Below are 17,005 nucleotides of genomic sequence, written 5' to 3'. Positions count from 1 at the left end.
GGTTGCCAATCACGGGCTGGACGAAAACACCAAAAGTGGGACCTAATGCCCAAGTTAAGGTTACGGAAAAAGGGGCCATGCCCAAGGAGAGCAGATAGGACTGTGTTGTGGTCAGTTGTCGAAGTTAATATTTGCAAAAGAGGGACGAACCGTGCCGCTAGACTGCAATAAATACCAGCAGATTTGTAGCCCCAGGCTGGGACATGTTATAAGGAGAAGGCGGGACGTGGAAAGTGGCTCGATTGAGTTTTGGTCAAACTCGAAGAGAAGTGGTTCATGTCCGTCAACGAGAGTTTCCGTTGGGGATGGACATGGCGAGGGTGGCGTGATTTCCAACAATTTGGCGAACGGATAGTGTGAATAAAACAAAAGAGCTGCTCCGAAAAAAAGAAATCTCTTTTCAACTCAACGGCCGGAATAAACTGTGTGGAGTTAATTGTCTATGGACGTAAAAGGTAATCTCGGTTCCTTTGGTTTTCATTTTTTTCGCGACTAATCTTGGTGATCCAATCCGGATATATAAACCCCATGATTACATAGTACCGTCATATGATAAAGATAAAGGTCACTTGATTTCGCCGGGTCGATTTGTCATTGAAAACGCACATATAAATGCGACTCCCTTGCAGGAGAAAACCAAGTCCCAAACTACTAAGTTTAATCAGACTCCAAAGGGTACGGGTTAACCAGGGTAGCATCACTCAGCCCGCGCTCCCTCGATACGATTCAAGACCCCGAGGACCTCCGTACTGAAACCAAACACCGTCCGAAATCTTGGACAAATTACCGCGAGGCAGTGGTCCCGCTTAGGTTAGAATGCTAGATAACCCAAGAGGGAAAGCATTCGATAGTCCAAATTGAAATTATATTATTTGTTGGTTCATGGGCAGATATGCCACTATGTGGATCACATGTTTAACCACGTGATCTCATAACACGTAAAAGAATCTTCAACCGATTCTAACGAATATGCAGACAGTTAGAAGACAGAGACTAGATTACCGTTTAATTTGTTATATTGTTTTTACCAATCGCAGCGATTATAAGATTCCTATCCACATTATTAGCGTGTAGAATAACATTTTATGCCGAAAGGATTATAATTAAATTCGCTCGAAAGCGAAATGAATATTACTGACTAAATTTATTTTTTTTGTTTATCGCGCGGCGTGTTTAAGGTCTTTGAAAGTTTGAGGAGCAGGGGTGGAGAAAAAGAAACTCGCGGATAGTACAAATGTGAAATCTAAATGCCTAGGTACCCTGGTGACAGCACCACATATAATTATCTACTAGTTTGCCAAGAAATATAATTGCGAGTCGAATTAGAATTGACCCTAGTGTTTTAGAGCCCCAAAGCTCCACGAGACGAGCATCGCTATAAATCCATGTCTATATCGGAATCAACTACATCAACCGACATACGAACTAATACAAATCCGGCAGTTCTGGTGCCCTTAGCAAATAGCAACCGTTAATTCCAGGCCAAAACTTGACAAAAGGTTTCGACCTCCACCTGCTATCCTCATTCGGCACCACGACGTCGTCGCTGCAATGTACAGTATGCCCCCACTCCACAGCCATACCTGGTAACAGCAATTCGGGCGTCTGAGGACCGAAGCGCGTCGCGGCCTGCGTGAGCACCTTCCACGAGTTGATGCAATGTCCCTTGTGGTGCTCGACGCGATCGTACGCCTCGCCGAACTCGCCGGTCCTGACGTACGTCAGGTTGAGCGGGTGCAGCTTCTCCTTGTCAAAGAAGACCTCGTGGACGGGGTTGCGGATGAACTCGTCGGCGATGTCCTCGGCTTGGCAGTAGGGCCGCGTCCAATAAAGGAGGGCCGGATCGTACACGCAGCCTCGTTGCTTGGCTTCCGCGACCGATTTGCCGCACGATGTGACCCGTATAATGGCGCCCTGACGTTGTAAATAGGTATCTGATAGGGAGGCTGTGGGCACTGATATGAATAATGCGTGGGTAGTGGTTGCAAGAAGGACGCCGAGCAGGAACGCCAGGCTGTTTCGGAGGGTTTGACTGAGATTTGTTGTTGTAACGTTGGGCTCCACATCTCCGACCCCCCTAAAGTCCGGCCCCCTTGAAAAATGTAACGACGAAATACCCCTTTTATAAACCGATTTAAATGTAAACCTATCAACGCACAATAATACAATCATTGTCAGGCTCTCCCGGTTCGCTAACCTCTTCTCCATCGTTCAAAGCTTCTAAACAGTCCCTATTATTTTCCTGTGCTTCATAAACGTTTTTTTTGCTGACCAAAAGCTCGTTGGGATCCGGAATCACCCTTTTCCTTTTGACCGGCCGTACCGCCTCCAATTTTGCTTTTAACAAACTGATTTTTTGCTGAGCTTCAGCCAATAAGATATCCTTGGTTTCGAAGCTTTTTTGGACTTTTGCAAACAAAAGCCGTGAAGTGGCGTTACTTTTTTCGGACCGGGAAATTTCCTGTAGTTGAAGTCGAATATCTCGGGTCGTTTTAGGGGTTTTCCAAATAAGTAAAGACTGGTCGTTAATTTTTTGGGTTGGATTTTCCGGTGTTTTATCCCTTTGGAAGCCGTTATTTTTACCTTTTTCGACGTTGGCGTTGCTATTTTCTAATAAAAAAGGGTTTAAAAGTGGTTTAACCAAGTTTACCGGCCATAACCCCGTTGTACGCCAACCAGATTGAATGGTTTTTGCTATAAATGCTTTTAATCTGGCCTTTCGATAACAAAGTAGGAAATTTCGTTTCCCAACAACCGTTGAACAGCAAAACTGGTTTACAAATCCCAGGTGACGTCGATAAGCTTCCTTTAACGGCCCAAAAACCGATAAATCCAACGGTTGAAGAACGTGTGACGAATGAGGGGGTAAATATAGGAGTTGATTATTGTTTTGCAAGCAAAGAAGCATAAATTCGTCCGTTATATGTGATCCATGGCCATCCAGAACTAATAACCGCTTTTCAGGGGTTAAAGGTTGGGTATACGGAATAAACACCTTTTTTAACCATTCGATACCTGTTTCATTATTTGTCCACCCGTTTTCGGTTGCATGAAATTGCCAGGTATCGAAAGGACTTAAATCAGCTGGAAACCATTGTTGCTGTACGTTTTTCCCCTTAAATATAACGAGGGGAGGTATAACAGCCCCCGTAGCTGATACACATTCGATTATGCTCGTCCAACCCCGCGTTCCAGGCTCTTTTCGCTGTAATGGCCGGATTTTATTACGCCCTAACACCAGGCCATTAGATCCTTTGCCTTCCATTATACCTGTTTCGTCCATATTCCAACGGTTGGCCGGTTTTATAGTATCGACAACGGGATTTTTCAAATAGGACCACCAAGATTTAATTACCTCGGTTGTAGCCCCATTAACCCGGGCATTTTCTATTCGCCGGGGTCTTTGGGTTTTCAAAATTGGATATCGGGCTATAAAACGGCTAACCCAATGTTTCCCAAGGCTTTTTCTTTCTCCGGCGGCCTGAAGAATTCGTTCCGCAAAATAGCGTAGTTCTTGATGCGTTGGCGGAAGGCCTAACGCGGCCTGCGCAAGTACCCAATCTGCCAAATAGGTTTCCTGCTCCTGTGAAAGCCTTTGACAAAATCTTTTCGCTTGTTGAATTGACTGGGCCCCCTTTAAACGATCGTGAAGGGTACTCCGAGGAATACCCCATTTTTGCGAGGTTTTGTGAACTGATTTGCCATTTCTTATGTCAGAAATGGCAGCAAGAAGCTGATTTTCAGTGTACTGTTTCATTGGAAGGTTTGGAGCAAGAATCTTCAAAAATCAAGTTCTAAAGTGAAAAATTCGTCTAGATATTTATAAAATAAAACAAAGGGTTGACGTGGCTGAGTAGATATTTTTAGGGGCCGGACTTTAGGGGGGTCGGAGATGTGGAGCTCAACGTTATTTGGCTGCGGAGGTGCGGATTCTAGCGTTTTTTCGGCGTCTTCATTACCGAGAGTCTGGTATTTTGCCATTGATGCCATTTTAAGGGATAAGGACAGCTTTGAGCGGGATGGAACTTGTGATGAAAATGTCCACCACCTGTGTTTAATAGCTCTTCCCTAAAATATTAGTCAGGGAAACCCTGAGTCGTGAACATCTTTTCGGGGGTGATACAAAAGTAAAAGCCATAGAGTTTAAATCAAGTAAGAGCGCACCGTCAGCTTCCACCAGAATCTGCGCCAGTACAAGTCATTTACCAGGATTTGAATCACTTGATATAAACAAGAATTTTTTTCCTTTTTCACATCCCACGTCGTAGCACCTTGATACCAGATTGACCAAGCATTAGAAGATCTTTTCTTTCGTATGTTAATATTTCCACCAGCTTACCACGATTTCCTTCAGGTCATCCTCCCTTCCTTTTGGATCCGATATAATTTACACCATGCCGGTTCATTTTCGACTTTTGCACCTTTTGGAATTCATCCTTCACTTAACCACCGGGTTCTCGGTCGCTCTTCTGGCCGCCTGGGCCTCACAAATATCATTCTTTGGTTATAATAAACTGGGCACAAGCAAAATGTCCCCCTTTGGCGACCCGGTCTGGGTCAAGGACAAGGCCCTCGCGAACCACTACCCATGCGGGCAGGACGCCGCCACGGCGCTGTCCAGGGGCTGCATCTTTGAGCTGGCCACGGGCACATGGCAGCCTCCTGCGTGCACACACCGAGAACAGAACGACTTTTTCAGTAGCCAGCGCGAGTGGGAGTTCTTTGTCTACGAGAACCTCACCTTGGGCGAGGCGCACCCGCAGACGGAATCCGGTGGTGTCCACGACCGCCGCAACCTCCGTGCCGTGGCGTCGCATGATCTACCACATCTCGGCACCAACGTGCAGGTCTGGACGACTTGGGAGTTTCACCTGTACCGCTGCGCGTGGCTGTGGAAACGAGACGTCCTGGCCGCAAACGGGAACATCACCGGGCCGATTGGCGGCAGGCAAAACTGTGCCGACGAGGCTCTGATGAAGGAGAATAAGTTTGCCATGGGGGATGTCGTCGCGGGATATCGGCTGCGTTTTCTGAGTTGTTCAGTCCCTCCAAACTTTGTGGTTTAATGTTCAGACCAGAGCAACGCGTGAATATCCGAACTTCTAGAGGCAACTGGTCAAGTGCTGCGCCCCGTTAAACTTTTATGGTCCAAAGGGTATCTAGCTTTTACCACCGTTTGTTTCCCAGTACTACTTTTAAAGGCGCCTACAACAATTTACTACGTTTAACAGTAATTTCTTTCAGGCTTTCACACGCCTTTTACCAAGTGGGGCTTATATTTAACCTTTATACCTGTGGCTTGGGTTTTGATCTTTAACTCCACCCCACCATACATTTCCATTGCCCGAGCCGAAACTTGTTAGACTTGATACAGTTTTTCACGTGAAAGTTATCAAGGTTCAAAATCCCCCTTGAGCTATCCGGTAAAATATAGTCGAGGCACTCTTCCATCTTCGGTCCTAGGGCTTTTAGTAGCGTACACCAAATGGGTCCGTGACAATGCAGTCTTTCCTAGCATTGGGGTCCTCTACCTGTTCCCAAGCCCTGAAAGCACAAACTTTAAGTTTGTACAAACCCTCACCAGCCCAAGAACCATTTTCCAGCAGTCCACTCCACCCAATAAAGTTTTTGGACGAACGGCTGAAGCCTCCTGGTTGAACAGGTTGATTGCGTGAAAACACTGCAACCCCAGTGTCTTCTCCTGAAGCCGCGGCAGGGAGGACGTGCACAGAGATTGCCCGACTGTATATTCCAAGCTCTATTTTCAACGTCGGGAGCAGAGTTAAAGAGTTTTCGTATTGGATGGGAGTCTGAAAGCCTTGGAGCTTAAATTCTGCGTTGGGCGTGATGGGCACGGCGTCGTAGGACACGCCCAGGGCCTGCTTCGTTGTAGCGGCCGTGACGAACGTTTTGTTCCAGCCCTCGGGCATAACGGCCATTTCACGCATCGAGCACCCGATTCCCGAGTAGGAAAGGCTATATTGCGACCCGTTCCTGCCGTCGTTAACAAAAATAAAACCGCTGTAAAGAGGGCAGCGGGGCTTTAGTAGTAGTAGTAGTAGTAGTATTAGTTAACGCCGGGCTCGGCCCGGCTTGTTAGCCGGCCGTTAGCAACCTCCCGAGGGGTATCTCGGCGCGCGTTCTATCTTCTTTATTTACACAGGGGGAAAACAAGGAGGGCAGAGGCGGATCGTGCCTGACCGGGTTCGGGCCCGGTCCTGCTTAGGGGGTTAGTTCACTGACGCGACCCCGTGCCTAAGGTGCACGGAGGGTTCGTCTGACGGCTTGTGCCGTGAAGTGTGGGTGAAAAGGCAGTAAGTCTATTCCTCGTCAGAGTTCGAGTCGTTTACGATCGGTGTCCCTAGGCGTAAAGTGCGTTCGTGGCGCGCGGGGCGCTGGCGGGCCGCTCTGGGGCGGGCGCTGAAGTAGTTGGTGGCTATCGAAAACGCCTCAAAGCTTTTCGGTTGCCCGAAGTTTGTCTGGAAGAATTTCCAGCGTTGGGCGCGATTTGGCGGCCCGGCCGGCCGGTCGTTATTAGGCCACGGCCAGTTTCTCCACACCGCCCGCGAATAGCGGCAGTGCACCGGGTGCTCAGGGGAGGTCCGCTTCCAGCACCAGGCACACGAGGTGTTTGCATCCTGGTGGTTGAAACGGTCATGGTAGGCCTTGAAATCGCCGTGGCCGGTCCTCATGGCCAAATAATGGCCCAGTAGGGGTCTTGGCAAACGCAGTTCCTCGGGCTCCTTTCTCGGTGTGTATTGGAATTTCCATTCCCTATATGCGGGGGACCGTTCACAAAGTTCTTTACGCCACCAGTCCTTCTCTATATTCGAAAGAATGGCTCTGAGGACCGTGCCGGCACCGCTATACGTGGTTTGCTGAGCCCTCGGGTCTGGGTCCGGCGGTCCGGCGGAGCCGGCCTTGGCCAGCTCGTCAGCCCGGTCGTTTCCCGGGATTCCCTGGTGCCCAGGGCACCAACGGACCCGAACCTCGGTACCTTGTTTTCGGAGTAAATCGACAAGGTTATGGAACTCCAGAAAGGCCCATTGGGACGAACGCGGCGCGTCGCCTCTAAGACCCCAAATAACCGAGGTGCTGTCCACACAAATCCAGATCCGGGCGCCTGGTTGGGCCTTGGCTGCCGCCTGTAGCCCTTTTAGGGCGCCAATCGCCTCGGCGTCGAAAACGTGGCTTTCCGGCGTAATAGATGCGGAGCCTGCGGCAAATTCCAGGCCCGCCCTAAAAGCGGCCCATCCGTACCCTATTTGGACGCAGTTGTTTTCGTGTTTTTCCGAACCATCCGTATATACCACGATATCGTCAGGTGATACCATGTCCAGCCATTCGATAAAGCGGCGGGCCGCTTCCTCTTTCGGGACTCCTCCGGTGGGGTCAGTGCGAGAATCCGGGGCATTGCGAGGTGCGCGCAACTCTAGTCTCCGGATCCGCGGGAGAAGTTGTGCAGCCGTTTGCAGGGTCGTGGCCGAATGGCCCGAGTTGCGGGCACGAGGTGTTTCACGCAGGCGGCTGACAAGGGGGTGCCCCTTGTCCGCGAGCCTTAGTCGGGCGCCGTATTTCAGGCGGGTGTAGGCCAGCGCGACGCGGGCCGAGGGTAGTCCTGCGTCCCTGAGAACAGTGGACGAGGGGGTGGTTTTATACGCCGGGAGGATTGCCCGTGCCGCTAAAACCAGCGGTTTGTTCAATGCTTTGAGGAGTCCTCTTTGCTTGTGCGCTGGGTTGTACCATGCCTCGGCTGCGTAGGTGGCCGAGGAACCCACGCATGCCACCGCTGCCTTGCGAAGTGCAGCCGCAGGCGGTCCGTATCTTACTGCCCCAAAGCTCTTGAGGTGGGCAGCGACCGCCATTGCTTTGGCAGCCCTTTCGGCCACGTGGCGGCGCCCGTCTAGCCGTCGGCTGAACCAAAAACCAAGCCAACGCATGCCCGGGTAGCGCTCGGCCCCGGAGGCGCTTTGTCCGCGTCGACCGCCCGGTAGTTGGACCGGGGTAACCGTTCTACCATTAATCCGGATTTCCGGGTTGCGACCGTGCCTTTTCTTAGTGATATGGATCACCTCTGTCTTTTCCGCTGCAAAATGGATCTTCTCTTCCGCCGCAATTTCGTGCATATCCCGGAGTTTATCTTCCAGCCAACGTACGTTTTCCTCCAACGAGGGTGACGATTTCCATGTAAGCACGTCGTCTGCGTATGCCAACCGCCACTTCGTACCGTTTTTGACGAGATACGCCAAATATAGCATATATAGGATCGGGGAAAGGGGAGACCCTTGCGGGGTGCCGCACCCAAGCCGCCTAAAGCCCGTGGTCGTACCCTCCAGCCGGACTCGGGCCTGGCGGCCGCTTAAAAAGTTAATCACGAACCTGAGGAGCATTTTACTAAACCCGAGGCTCCGCATTTTCCGTATTAATCGCCTATGGAGGAGGGCGTCGAAGGCGCCTTGGACGTCGCATGCGACAAGGGTGACTTCCTCCCCGCGAGCTAGAGCCTGCTCGATATCGTGGGCGAGGGCACAAACCAGATCCGTCGCCGATCGTTTGGGTAGGGCACCGCCGTGGGTGCAGCTAAGGAGCCCGTTGTCGTGTATGGCCCAAGCTATCCGGCGTGCAACGAGCCTCTCGAGGCCTTTTCCGATGCAGGAGAGGAGGGCTATAGGCCGCCAGGATCGAACGCTGCTCCGGTCTTTCTTCCCCGTTTTCGGTAGCATCGCGACTTCGGCCTTCTTCCAAGGCGCTGGGAAATGTCCGAGTTCCAGGCAACGTTGGTAGAGCCTGCGCACCGGCTCGGCCAACGAAGCCCATCCGGCTTTTAGTAGCCGGACGGTTATTCCGTCGATGCCCGGGGACGTGCTCGTAACCCCAATGCAGGAGCGCTCCGCCTCTTCCGCACTAACCTGGGTGTCCCAAGGGATTTTAGCCTCGTCCGGCGACCAGGCCTCCAAGGGGTCTCCCTGCAGGTCATCCTCCGCCGAAAATCGGCCAAGCACCTCCCGTTGCAGTGCTTCCGCTTTTGCTAAAGGCTCGCTCACTTGCTCGCCGTTAATAACCAGCGGCGGGGACCGGAGGCGTGGTCCGGCTCCCAGCCAGCCCACCATGTTCCACAAATCCTTATCGTCGCGCAGTTGGTCGATCCGGTGCCTCCAGTACTCCCGCTTCGCGGCCCGCACCCCTTTCTTATAGGCTTTTTCCTCGGCAGAGGCGTCTGCCCTATTTACAGCGCTCCGTTTAACCCGCTGGAATTCGGACCAGAGCCGCTGGCAGTTTTCGGTCCACCAGGGAGCCGAGCTGTCCCTTTTTCCCGCCGGCGTACCCACGACCCACGTCACTTGCTCCATAAAGTTGTAAATTCAGCTACCCACGCGTCCAATACGTAGCCATCGGCCGCGGATCCCGGGTCCGGCATGTCTTGCATGCCAAAAGCAAGTAGCTCCGCGAACTTTGGTAACCGGTCGTCCCTAACCGAAACGTTGATCGCCTCCGGGCGGGGGGCGCCGCGCGTCCGCAGCGTGGTATAAAGGGATTCGTGGTCGGAGCCTGTGTAAAGACTGCTGTCAACCACAGTTATTGTGCTGGGGAGGTTGGAAAAGACCATATCCAGTAAACCCCCGTCGCGGTGGGTGGGCACGCCGATATTTCCTGTAAAACTCATCCCCTGGGCTTGCGCCCATGCCGTCAGTTGGTCCCCTCCGCGTGCGTTTGCGCGGCCCGGCTGGTATGCAGCAGCCGCTACGTTAAAATCGCCGCCTAGCACCGTGGGTCCATTTGGCACGGTATTGCATACCATTTCCAGCGCGGCTTCAGTGCCCGGAGCCCTATATACGTTAACAAACAATATTCCGTTAATTTCGAGCCAGAGTATGTCCCGCGTATTTTGGCCCTGCGGTAGCCGTCGTTGTGCGGCCCTTAGGGCTGCCCCCTTCTTGACGTAGGTGAGCACCCGGGGCCGGAGCCCAGTCATGGCTTCGTAAGTGTTGGCGTGCCATTCGTCCACTGGCGCAAAAACATTATAGCCCGGGTGCGTTTGTGTAGTCGTATTTAGCCCGCACCATGGCTCTTGAACGTTAACCAGGTCCACCTTTCTCTGGTGGCACAACTCCAATAGGCTCAGATGCATACCCATCCTTTTACCTACGTTGGCCCAAACTACGTCGAGGCATTCCCGCTGCATATTGCCGAGCGAGTATTTCGTCATATTAATCGACGGGTTGCTTCCAAGTCTATCCCATTAGCGGGGCAAGGTTCGGCAGCCGCTGCGTCCTCCTCCATTTCGGCTGCCCAAACGATTTCGTCGTGCACGCGTTCCTGTTCAACCTGCAGGAAGTTACGGATGTCCGCCCCTGCCGCCTCGCATGGCCGCGCTCTTTTGTTTGAAATGCTCGATCGGGAGCTCGAGGTTTGCGAATGCTGCGATGAGGTGCTTAGGACCGGGATTGCAGGTGCTGGCTCTCGGCGGGCCGTTTCGGCCCGGTCGTTAATAATCGCGGCACGGTTGGCACGTCCGATTCTGCGAATCCCCTTAAGTTTACGCTGTGAAGGTCGTTCAAGCTTCCCATTTACCACCAAAGGTCGGGCAGGGCAATTCTCATGTCCGGATGGGAAATGGCCGTGGCAATTAACGCATTTGGGGGCTGCCTTGCACGGCTCTTCCTCTGTCGCATGTTTTGCTTCACCACATATGCCGCAACGCGCTTGCCGTACGCAGCGACGTATTTCGCAATATCCCTGGCAACCGTCGTGGTGGTGTGTAATTTTGCGTGATTTTTCAACCTTCCGCGCACGTCTCGACACTCCAAAAAGCTGAAAGGGCTTTACGGGTTGAAGGAAGGACACTATCCACGTGCCCTCAGCCGTATGTGGGTCGTAACCATGTTTGGAAATATGCCAATTGACTGGCTGCTGGCCTGCTGCCACGGTAATCTCCTCCTGGATTACCTCATGTACGTCCTTTCTTCCGTCCAGGCAATTGAGCGTTCGGGGCACTCCAGAAACGGCGTATGTGTGCCAGGTTGTCGGGACAGTGACTTCCCGCGCGTCCAATGCGTCCATAATGGCCTTGACCGCGCTGGGGTTGAGGAGTTTTTGCCGTGTTTCCTCAGAGGCCACCGTAACACCCCAGCCCGTGGGGGTACGCTTGGCGTTTGGGATTTCACTGTGTGGCACCGAGACCAATTCGGCCAGTTTGGTCGTTACCGCGTATGGCTCCCTCGTCACCATCCGCAATTTGTCATTTACGCGGATCAGGATGCGGTTGGACGGCTGTTCTGTCAAACGTTTCGGGGCTTGGGAGCGGTCCCGGCCCGATTGGGAGGGAGTTGCGGAGCTGTCAGGTGCATTGCCGGGCGTCGTACGTATCGGGTACGAGCGCGTGGCCGGGGTTAAAATTCGCGTTGGGGCCGCCGCTGGTGGCGTGGCGGCTCGCTCGGCCCATGTGACCGATTTGTTAGTGGGCGTGCCTCTGCCTTTAGAGGCCGACGACGCCGTGCCCGTCCTCGTAATTAAAATGCTGCGCCTTTCGCTGGAACTGGTCGGCGAACGCGACGGGGAGCGCGAACGCTCTTTTTCAGGGAGGGTGCGACTGAGGAACCAGCCGCTGATCACGTCGTCAAGTTCAAGAACAATTCTCCTAAGCGCGGCGTCCTCCGGGGCCTGTAAACTTTCGAGCTTGGCTGCAAAGACCTCTTCGAGCCAGCTGCCGACTGTTTCCACGTTTTCCAACTCCTGCTGCAGTGTTTTGATGGCCAGGGCCGGGAGGCTGGAGTACCTTCCGCGGCCAGCCGGCTCAGGCGCGTTAGCGGTGCGCGTGTCGAGAGATACGTGTCCCGACTCGGCCTGGCCCTGCGGCAAAGCCTGCGGCGTGCTCTGCGGGCGCGCGCGGCGGTTTGAGACCTCTGGTGAGGCCATGACGACCGGCGCCCGGAGGGCGAAAATTCTTCAGCTGTTAAGCTTATTGGTGTGTTTGGGTGTGAATCGCTAACAAAGGTGGGTCTGACCCATGAATGGTGGAGGATGCTTGTACTCCAACGGCTAGACTATCAAGTCTTCGAACTGCGTCATAAGAGTGGCCGGCGTATTCGAAGGCCTCGGTGCCGTCCCCTCCAGCCACGTCTTTCAAAACGTCTGCACCACCGGGGTGATCTTCTTGGAATTCTGTCACATCATAAACTAAATGGAATATTAGTTCAACGCTCGGCCAGTGAAATCTTATTAGCCTTTGGAGATTATGGGACCAACCTTTTCCCTTGATAATGATCCAAAGACTTTTGGTGCTCTGATGCCGCGCAATTTCGCAAAGCGTGTATGCTGGGTAAGGTTTCTGTTGGTCCATTGTTATGGGTGGCTTGTTGCTTTCAAGTAGCTTTACTGTGCTGGCCTGGTTTACAACGGTATATAAATAGAGACTCGGCTTGGTACTTGCTATTTTGGGCAGGAACTTAAGAAGAGCGTGGATATGTGGTGCACTTCCAAATGAATTACAGTTTATTTTAAGGTTACTTATCGTCCCCAAACCTAAAATATGTGAGTTTATGCACTGAAATGGGATGAGTTTCGGACCGAACAAAATCGGCGTGTATTTGAGTGTGTTAGCGATGGTTGAATTTAGTTTTCAATTGTCCTAATATTTGTTTTTAGTTTTGTAAACTACTTCTAGTCTAGATTCAATGGGCCCATTCAATTACCTATTTTATATTGCCACGGCAGTTTGTTTTCGGCAGTCCGTTTTCAGCTAGAACGCCCCATAAACTTCCGAATTAAATTTGATACCTAGTTTTGCTTGGGTTAAATTGTTTAACGTCAAAGTTGTAGCTCATTTTATGTACTGTAACTATTATTTTAACTATAATGGTAGATTTATCACGACCCGTAAGTTTATTGGTATAATCCTTATGTTACAAATCACATCTTATCAATTGCATTCCGACCATACCAGCATTCAACACTTGATATGTTGGAACGCAGCTTTACAAGCGGCCTATCAGGGGCGGAACAGACTCAAACAATAAGCCTGGCAAATTTGACTAGTTTAGAAGAATTGAAGGTCCGTACAGGCTACAAATTTGGTATCGTGGAGCCATCAGGTAATTCGTCCCTAGACTCCCTACCGATCAACCATTAACGACGCGAATATCCGCATGGGCTGTTGTTGATATATATTCCACCTTGATAGAGATAACATTTCATAAGCAAGATGGCGTGCAACTTCAGTCAATAAAGGAGGTGGTTTGGTGCAAGTCCATTATTGAAATCCGCATCGCAAAAATCCCGATCCACCGAGTTCCAGGTCCAGACGCGTTTCCAATTGTCGGAAACCGCCTCGAACTATATCCAGATATACTCGGCAATGTGGAGCGCCTTTGCGCCAGATACGGCGGGATTATTAAAACCATCAATATGGGTTCTGTAACTTATTACACCAACGATCCAAGCATTGCTCGCCACGTGCTGCGGGAAAGCGAGTTTTTCACCAAAAAGACCTCGGACCCGGCGCACCCACTCCATTTTATGGCAGACCAGGAGGCGCTGTTTACCTGTGATAGCGATTCCCCTGCCTTTGGCCCCTCGCACCGTTTCATACCCCCTTGTATGGCTCCCAAGGCTATCCGACATTATACGCCCTCGGTGCAGCAGTGCGTTCAAAAAGTCTTGCCTGTCCTGGATGCCATTTCGGACTCCTCGCTTGCATTCAACGTGTATCAGTACATGTTCAAACTCGCCGGGCAGGTGATTTGGAAAATCGTGTTCGGTGCCGATCTGGGCCATTTTGACAGCCTTGACGCGAAGCCCTTCGAGACCATCCGCGACCTCGGCCAGTACGTGGCGCTGATGAAGAGGGTTTCGCTCCGGGGCCAATGGTACGGTTACCTCCCGTTTGGCGACCCACGACGCATGAGAGAGGCCCGGGACCGCGTCTGGAAAGGCATCGGCGAGGCTATAGAGCAGGCGGCCAGGACTGGAACCGACAATCGTGACCTCCCGCTACAGGAGGCGGCACTGCACGCGGCTTGCCTTGCAGATTACCTGCAGAGGGCGGTGGACAATGAAGGGAACAAACTGCCGCGGGAGTATCTGGTCAGCAATTGCGTGATCCTCTTCGGGGCCGGATTTCTCACGTCGTCTTCGCTGCTCGCATGGTGCATATTTGCGCTGTGTCGCTACGAGGGGGTTCAGGACCGTCTCCTGCAGGAGCTGGTCGACCACGGCGCAAGACCCGATGTGGTATGGACCATGGACCAGCTCAACGCCATGCCGTACCTAGATCAGTTCGTTAAGGAAACGCAGAGGATGCACAATCCCTCGTTTCAAACAGCACGCAACGCCCGGCGGGACGTGGTCCTCCCTGGCGGCAAAGCAATCCCTGCAGGGTCGGTGGTCATCCCGATGTTCCCGGCGCTGCACAAGAACCCGGCGCACTGGGACAACCCTGCGCGCTTCGACCCGGAAAGGTGGGGCACCCCGGCGGTTAAAAAGCTTCCCCGGGCCGCGTACACACCCTTCGCGGCCGGGTCGAGGGGCTGCATTGGGTTTAGTTTGGCGCTGTTGGAGGTTAAGATGGCAATGGCCATTTTGGTCTACCGTTACAAGTTTTCAGATGCGAGCTTGGAGCCTGTGGTTTACGATCCCGAGTTTTTGGTTGTGAGGCCTTTGAACTTTTACGCGAAAGCAGCTATTCGCACTGTTTTGCCGGTAGCGAGAGGGGAAGGGGCTGGAGCATATTAGTTCTAGAACTAAAAGTAGGGGGTATTTCCGAAATTCGATTTGTTATACAATGGCCGATGACGTAAAGATGGGTGCTACTTGAAGTCGCCTCAAACGACTCCCAAGGAATAAATAAGCAAGGACCAACTTGAATAATATATGCCCGTTTTGGTCAAGTTCCGCCCCCGAGTAAGGTTTGGTCGAAAGAGTCACCTCCGGCCCTCGTTCCAAAAGGTGGTTTTAATCAGCCAGGTTGCTACTTACCTGGATACCTACCCACCTGCACTGTTTCCGGTCCTTAGTTGTTATTTGCCCTGCTTTCACACTACATTTAAAGCAACCAAAAAAAAAAAACTTAACAATACGTCCTGTATTGCAAGCTACGCTGATAGTATCACCCTGAAAAAATACAAAAGTGTTGTGAACATGGCCTCTCTACTATCACTTCCTGTGCACTTTCAAGAGGCCTCGGCGATGCAGGAAACAATCCAGGATTCTGCCGGGGAAAAAGTAATAAACCTCAACGAATTCGACCTCATCCCACCACGGACTTTCATCAAATTCATCATCTACATCCCCCTCAAGTCCGGCGCGTCTTTTGAATCCGTCTTTGCATACTTACAGGCAGGCCTTTCCCGGACCCTGGACCGTATCCCCTTCTTGAACGGGAAGATTTTTGAGCGCCCAAGCACCGATCCCGGCTACGTCAAAGGTCATTTACAAATACGCCATCCCAAGATTACACAGCCGGGATCTCGCCCGCAGCAGCTCGTCTTCAAGGATCTCTCGAAAGAGCTTCCAAGCTTCGATGAGTTGCGCGATGCCGGTTTCGAATTTTCGGCGTTTAGTGACGACCTCGTTCTTGAAGGTTCCCTGATCCCGGATATCTCTACAGGGGCGGACGTGTTCCGCGCACAAGCCAATTTTGTCCAAGGCGGTTGCCTCCTGGCCACGGGCTTCCACCACTCCTCGGTGGATGCAACGGGCATGGTAACGGTGCTCAAGGCCTGGGCGGAGTATTGCAGAACCGCGGGGAGTGAACAGCAAGCCTGCGTGTGGCTGACGCCCGAGTGTGTGGACCGCGGCATTCTGGACCGGCTTTGGCGGGCCGGGTGGAATCCTGGTCGCAGCATCCTCGACATTGACCCTGCTATATGGGGCTATCTGGGCTTTCAAATCCCAGGGACAGAGGCCCAAACGGAGCAGCAGCTTCGGGATCAAGACCCGATCCCGGCGTACATGCAAAACACAACCATGGAGTCGAGGATCTTTTACATTTCAGCGACAAACTTGGAAGAGCTCCTCCTCGACAGTGAGCAATCACGTCAGCACGCCAATCAAGAGCAGTCTACCGAGGAGCAGTCTACTGGAGAGGTGCCGAGACTCTCGGCCAACGACGTCATCCTCGCCCTCTTCTGGCGGTCAGTCCTGCGAGCCCGGCGACTGGCGGCAGCTGCATGCTCGGCGCCTGCGCCAGCGGACGCTATGGCCCACCTCGAATCTCCGCTCGACGGCCGCGCGGCATTCAGCGCGGAGCTGCCAGCCGCCTATGTCGGCAACGTTGTAACGGTCAATAGAGTGGGTCTCAGGCTGGAGGAGCTCCTCGCGCCGGGGCTCGAGGCGCTGCAGCGCGTGGCGTGGCACATTCGGCGCGGGGCGATGCGGGCAGGGCCGGATATGGTGCGCGACGCTTTTGCGCTGATGCGGTCCACCCGAGACTTTTCCGAGTTGAAACATGGCTTCACGAGGCTGGATGGGTGGGACGTCATGATCACGTCTCTGCTACTGCTGCCTGTGCCGGAGGTGGATTTTGGCGGTGACGGTGGCCTGCTAGGTGGTTCCGAGGCGATCAGGCCGTGCATGGATGCTTTCAACGCGAACTTTAGGTTGTGCATAATCCTTCCCCGGACGCCGGGGGGTGGACTGGAGCTTTTGGTAAGTTTGTTCCCCAAGGAGATGCAGGAGTTGGAGCGGGATGACGAGTTTTCCAGATTTGCCGCGCTGCTTTGTCACTAAGTTTGTAAAAAAAAAAAGAAAAAAGAATCGGCTGTATGCATCTCCAAATTTAATTGTTACTGCCTAAAGTGGAAACTCCGTATGGACCGTATATTAGTAATTGTCTTGTCTTTTACTCGGTTAAGCTTTCGATCGGCGATGGTGGTTTGTCCCGTTCAAGATTGGACGGTACCGCAGCACCAGGGCCAAGTATTAGAACCGGGAAATAGTTTGCTTGCTGGCTTTATTAGCTTTAGAAAGGCACCTTCTAGGAGTTTCAATTAAGTAGCCAAGAAGAGTC

The 17,005-nt window shown here is 52.4% G+C and overlaps 2 protein-coding genes across 2 annotated transcripts; both read left to right on the top strand.

Moving 5' to 3' along the window:
- Window positions 1-12,855: 12,855 nt before the first annotated feature.
- Window positions 12,856-14,730, top strand: MGG_11098 (cytochrome P450 6j1; the record flags this gene model as incomplete). The annotated part of the gene is made up of 3 exons (XM_003708640.1): window positions 12,856-12,876; window positions 12,944-13,091; window positions 13,181-14,730. The coding sequence occupies 3 exons, from the start codon at window positions 12,856-12,858 to the stop codon at window positions 14,728-14,730; spliced, it is 1,719 nt and encodes a 572-aa protein (XP_003708688.1).
- Window positions 14,731-15,135: 405 nt separating this feature from the next.
- Window positions 15,136-16,725, top strand: MGG_11099 (transferase; the record flags this gene model as incomplete). Its single annotated transcript, XM_003708639.1, has 1 exon — window positions 15,136-16,725. The coding sequence occupies one exon, from the start codon at window positions 15,136-15,138 to the stop codon at window positions 16,723-16,725; it is 1,590 nt and encodes a 529-aa protein (XP_003708687.1).
- Between the last annotated feature and the right edge of the window lie 280 nt (window positions 16,726-17,005).

This window comes from Pyricularia oryzae, chromosome 1, assembly GCF_000002495.2.
Source record: "Pyricularia oryzae 70-15 chromosome 1, whole genome shotgun sequence".
NCBI lineage: Eukaryota > Fungi > Ascomycota > Sordariomycetes > Magnaporthales > Pyriculariaceae > Pyricularia > Pyricularia oryzae.
Note: the sequence above shows the minus strand (reverse complement) of the source record. Positions and strands in the feature narration are given on the sequence as shown.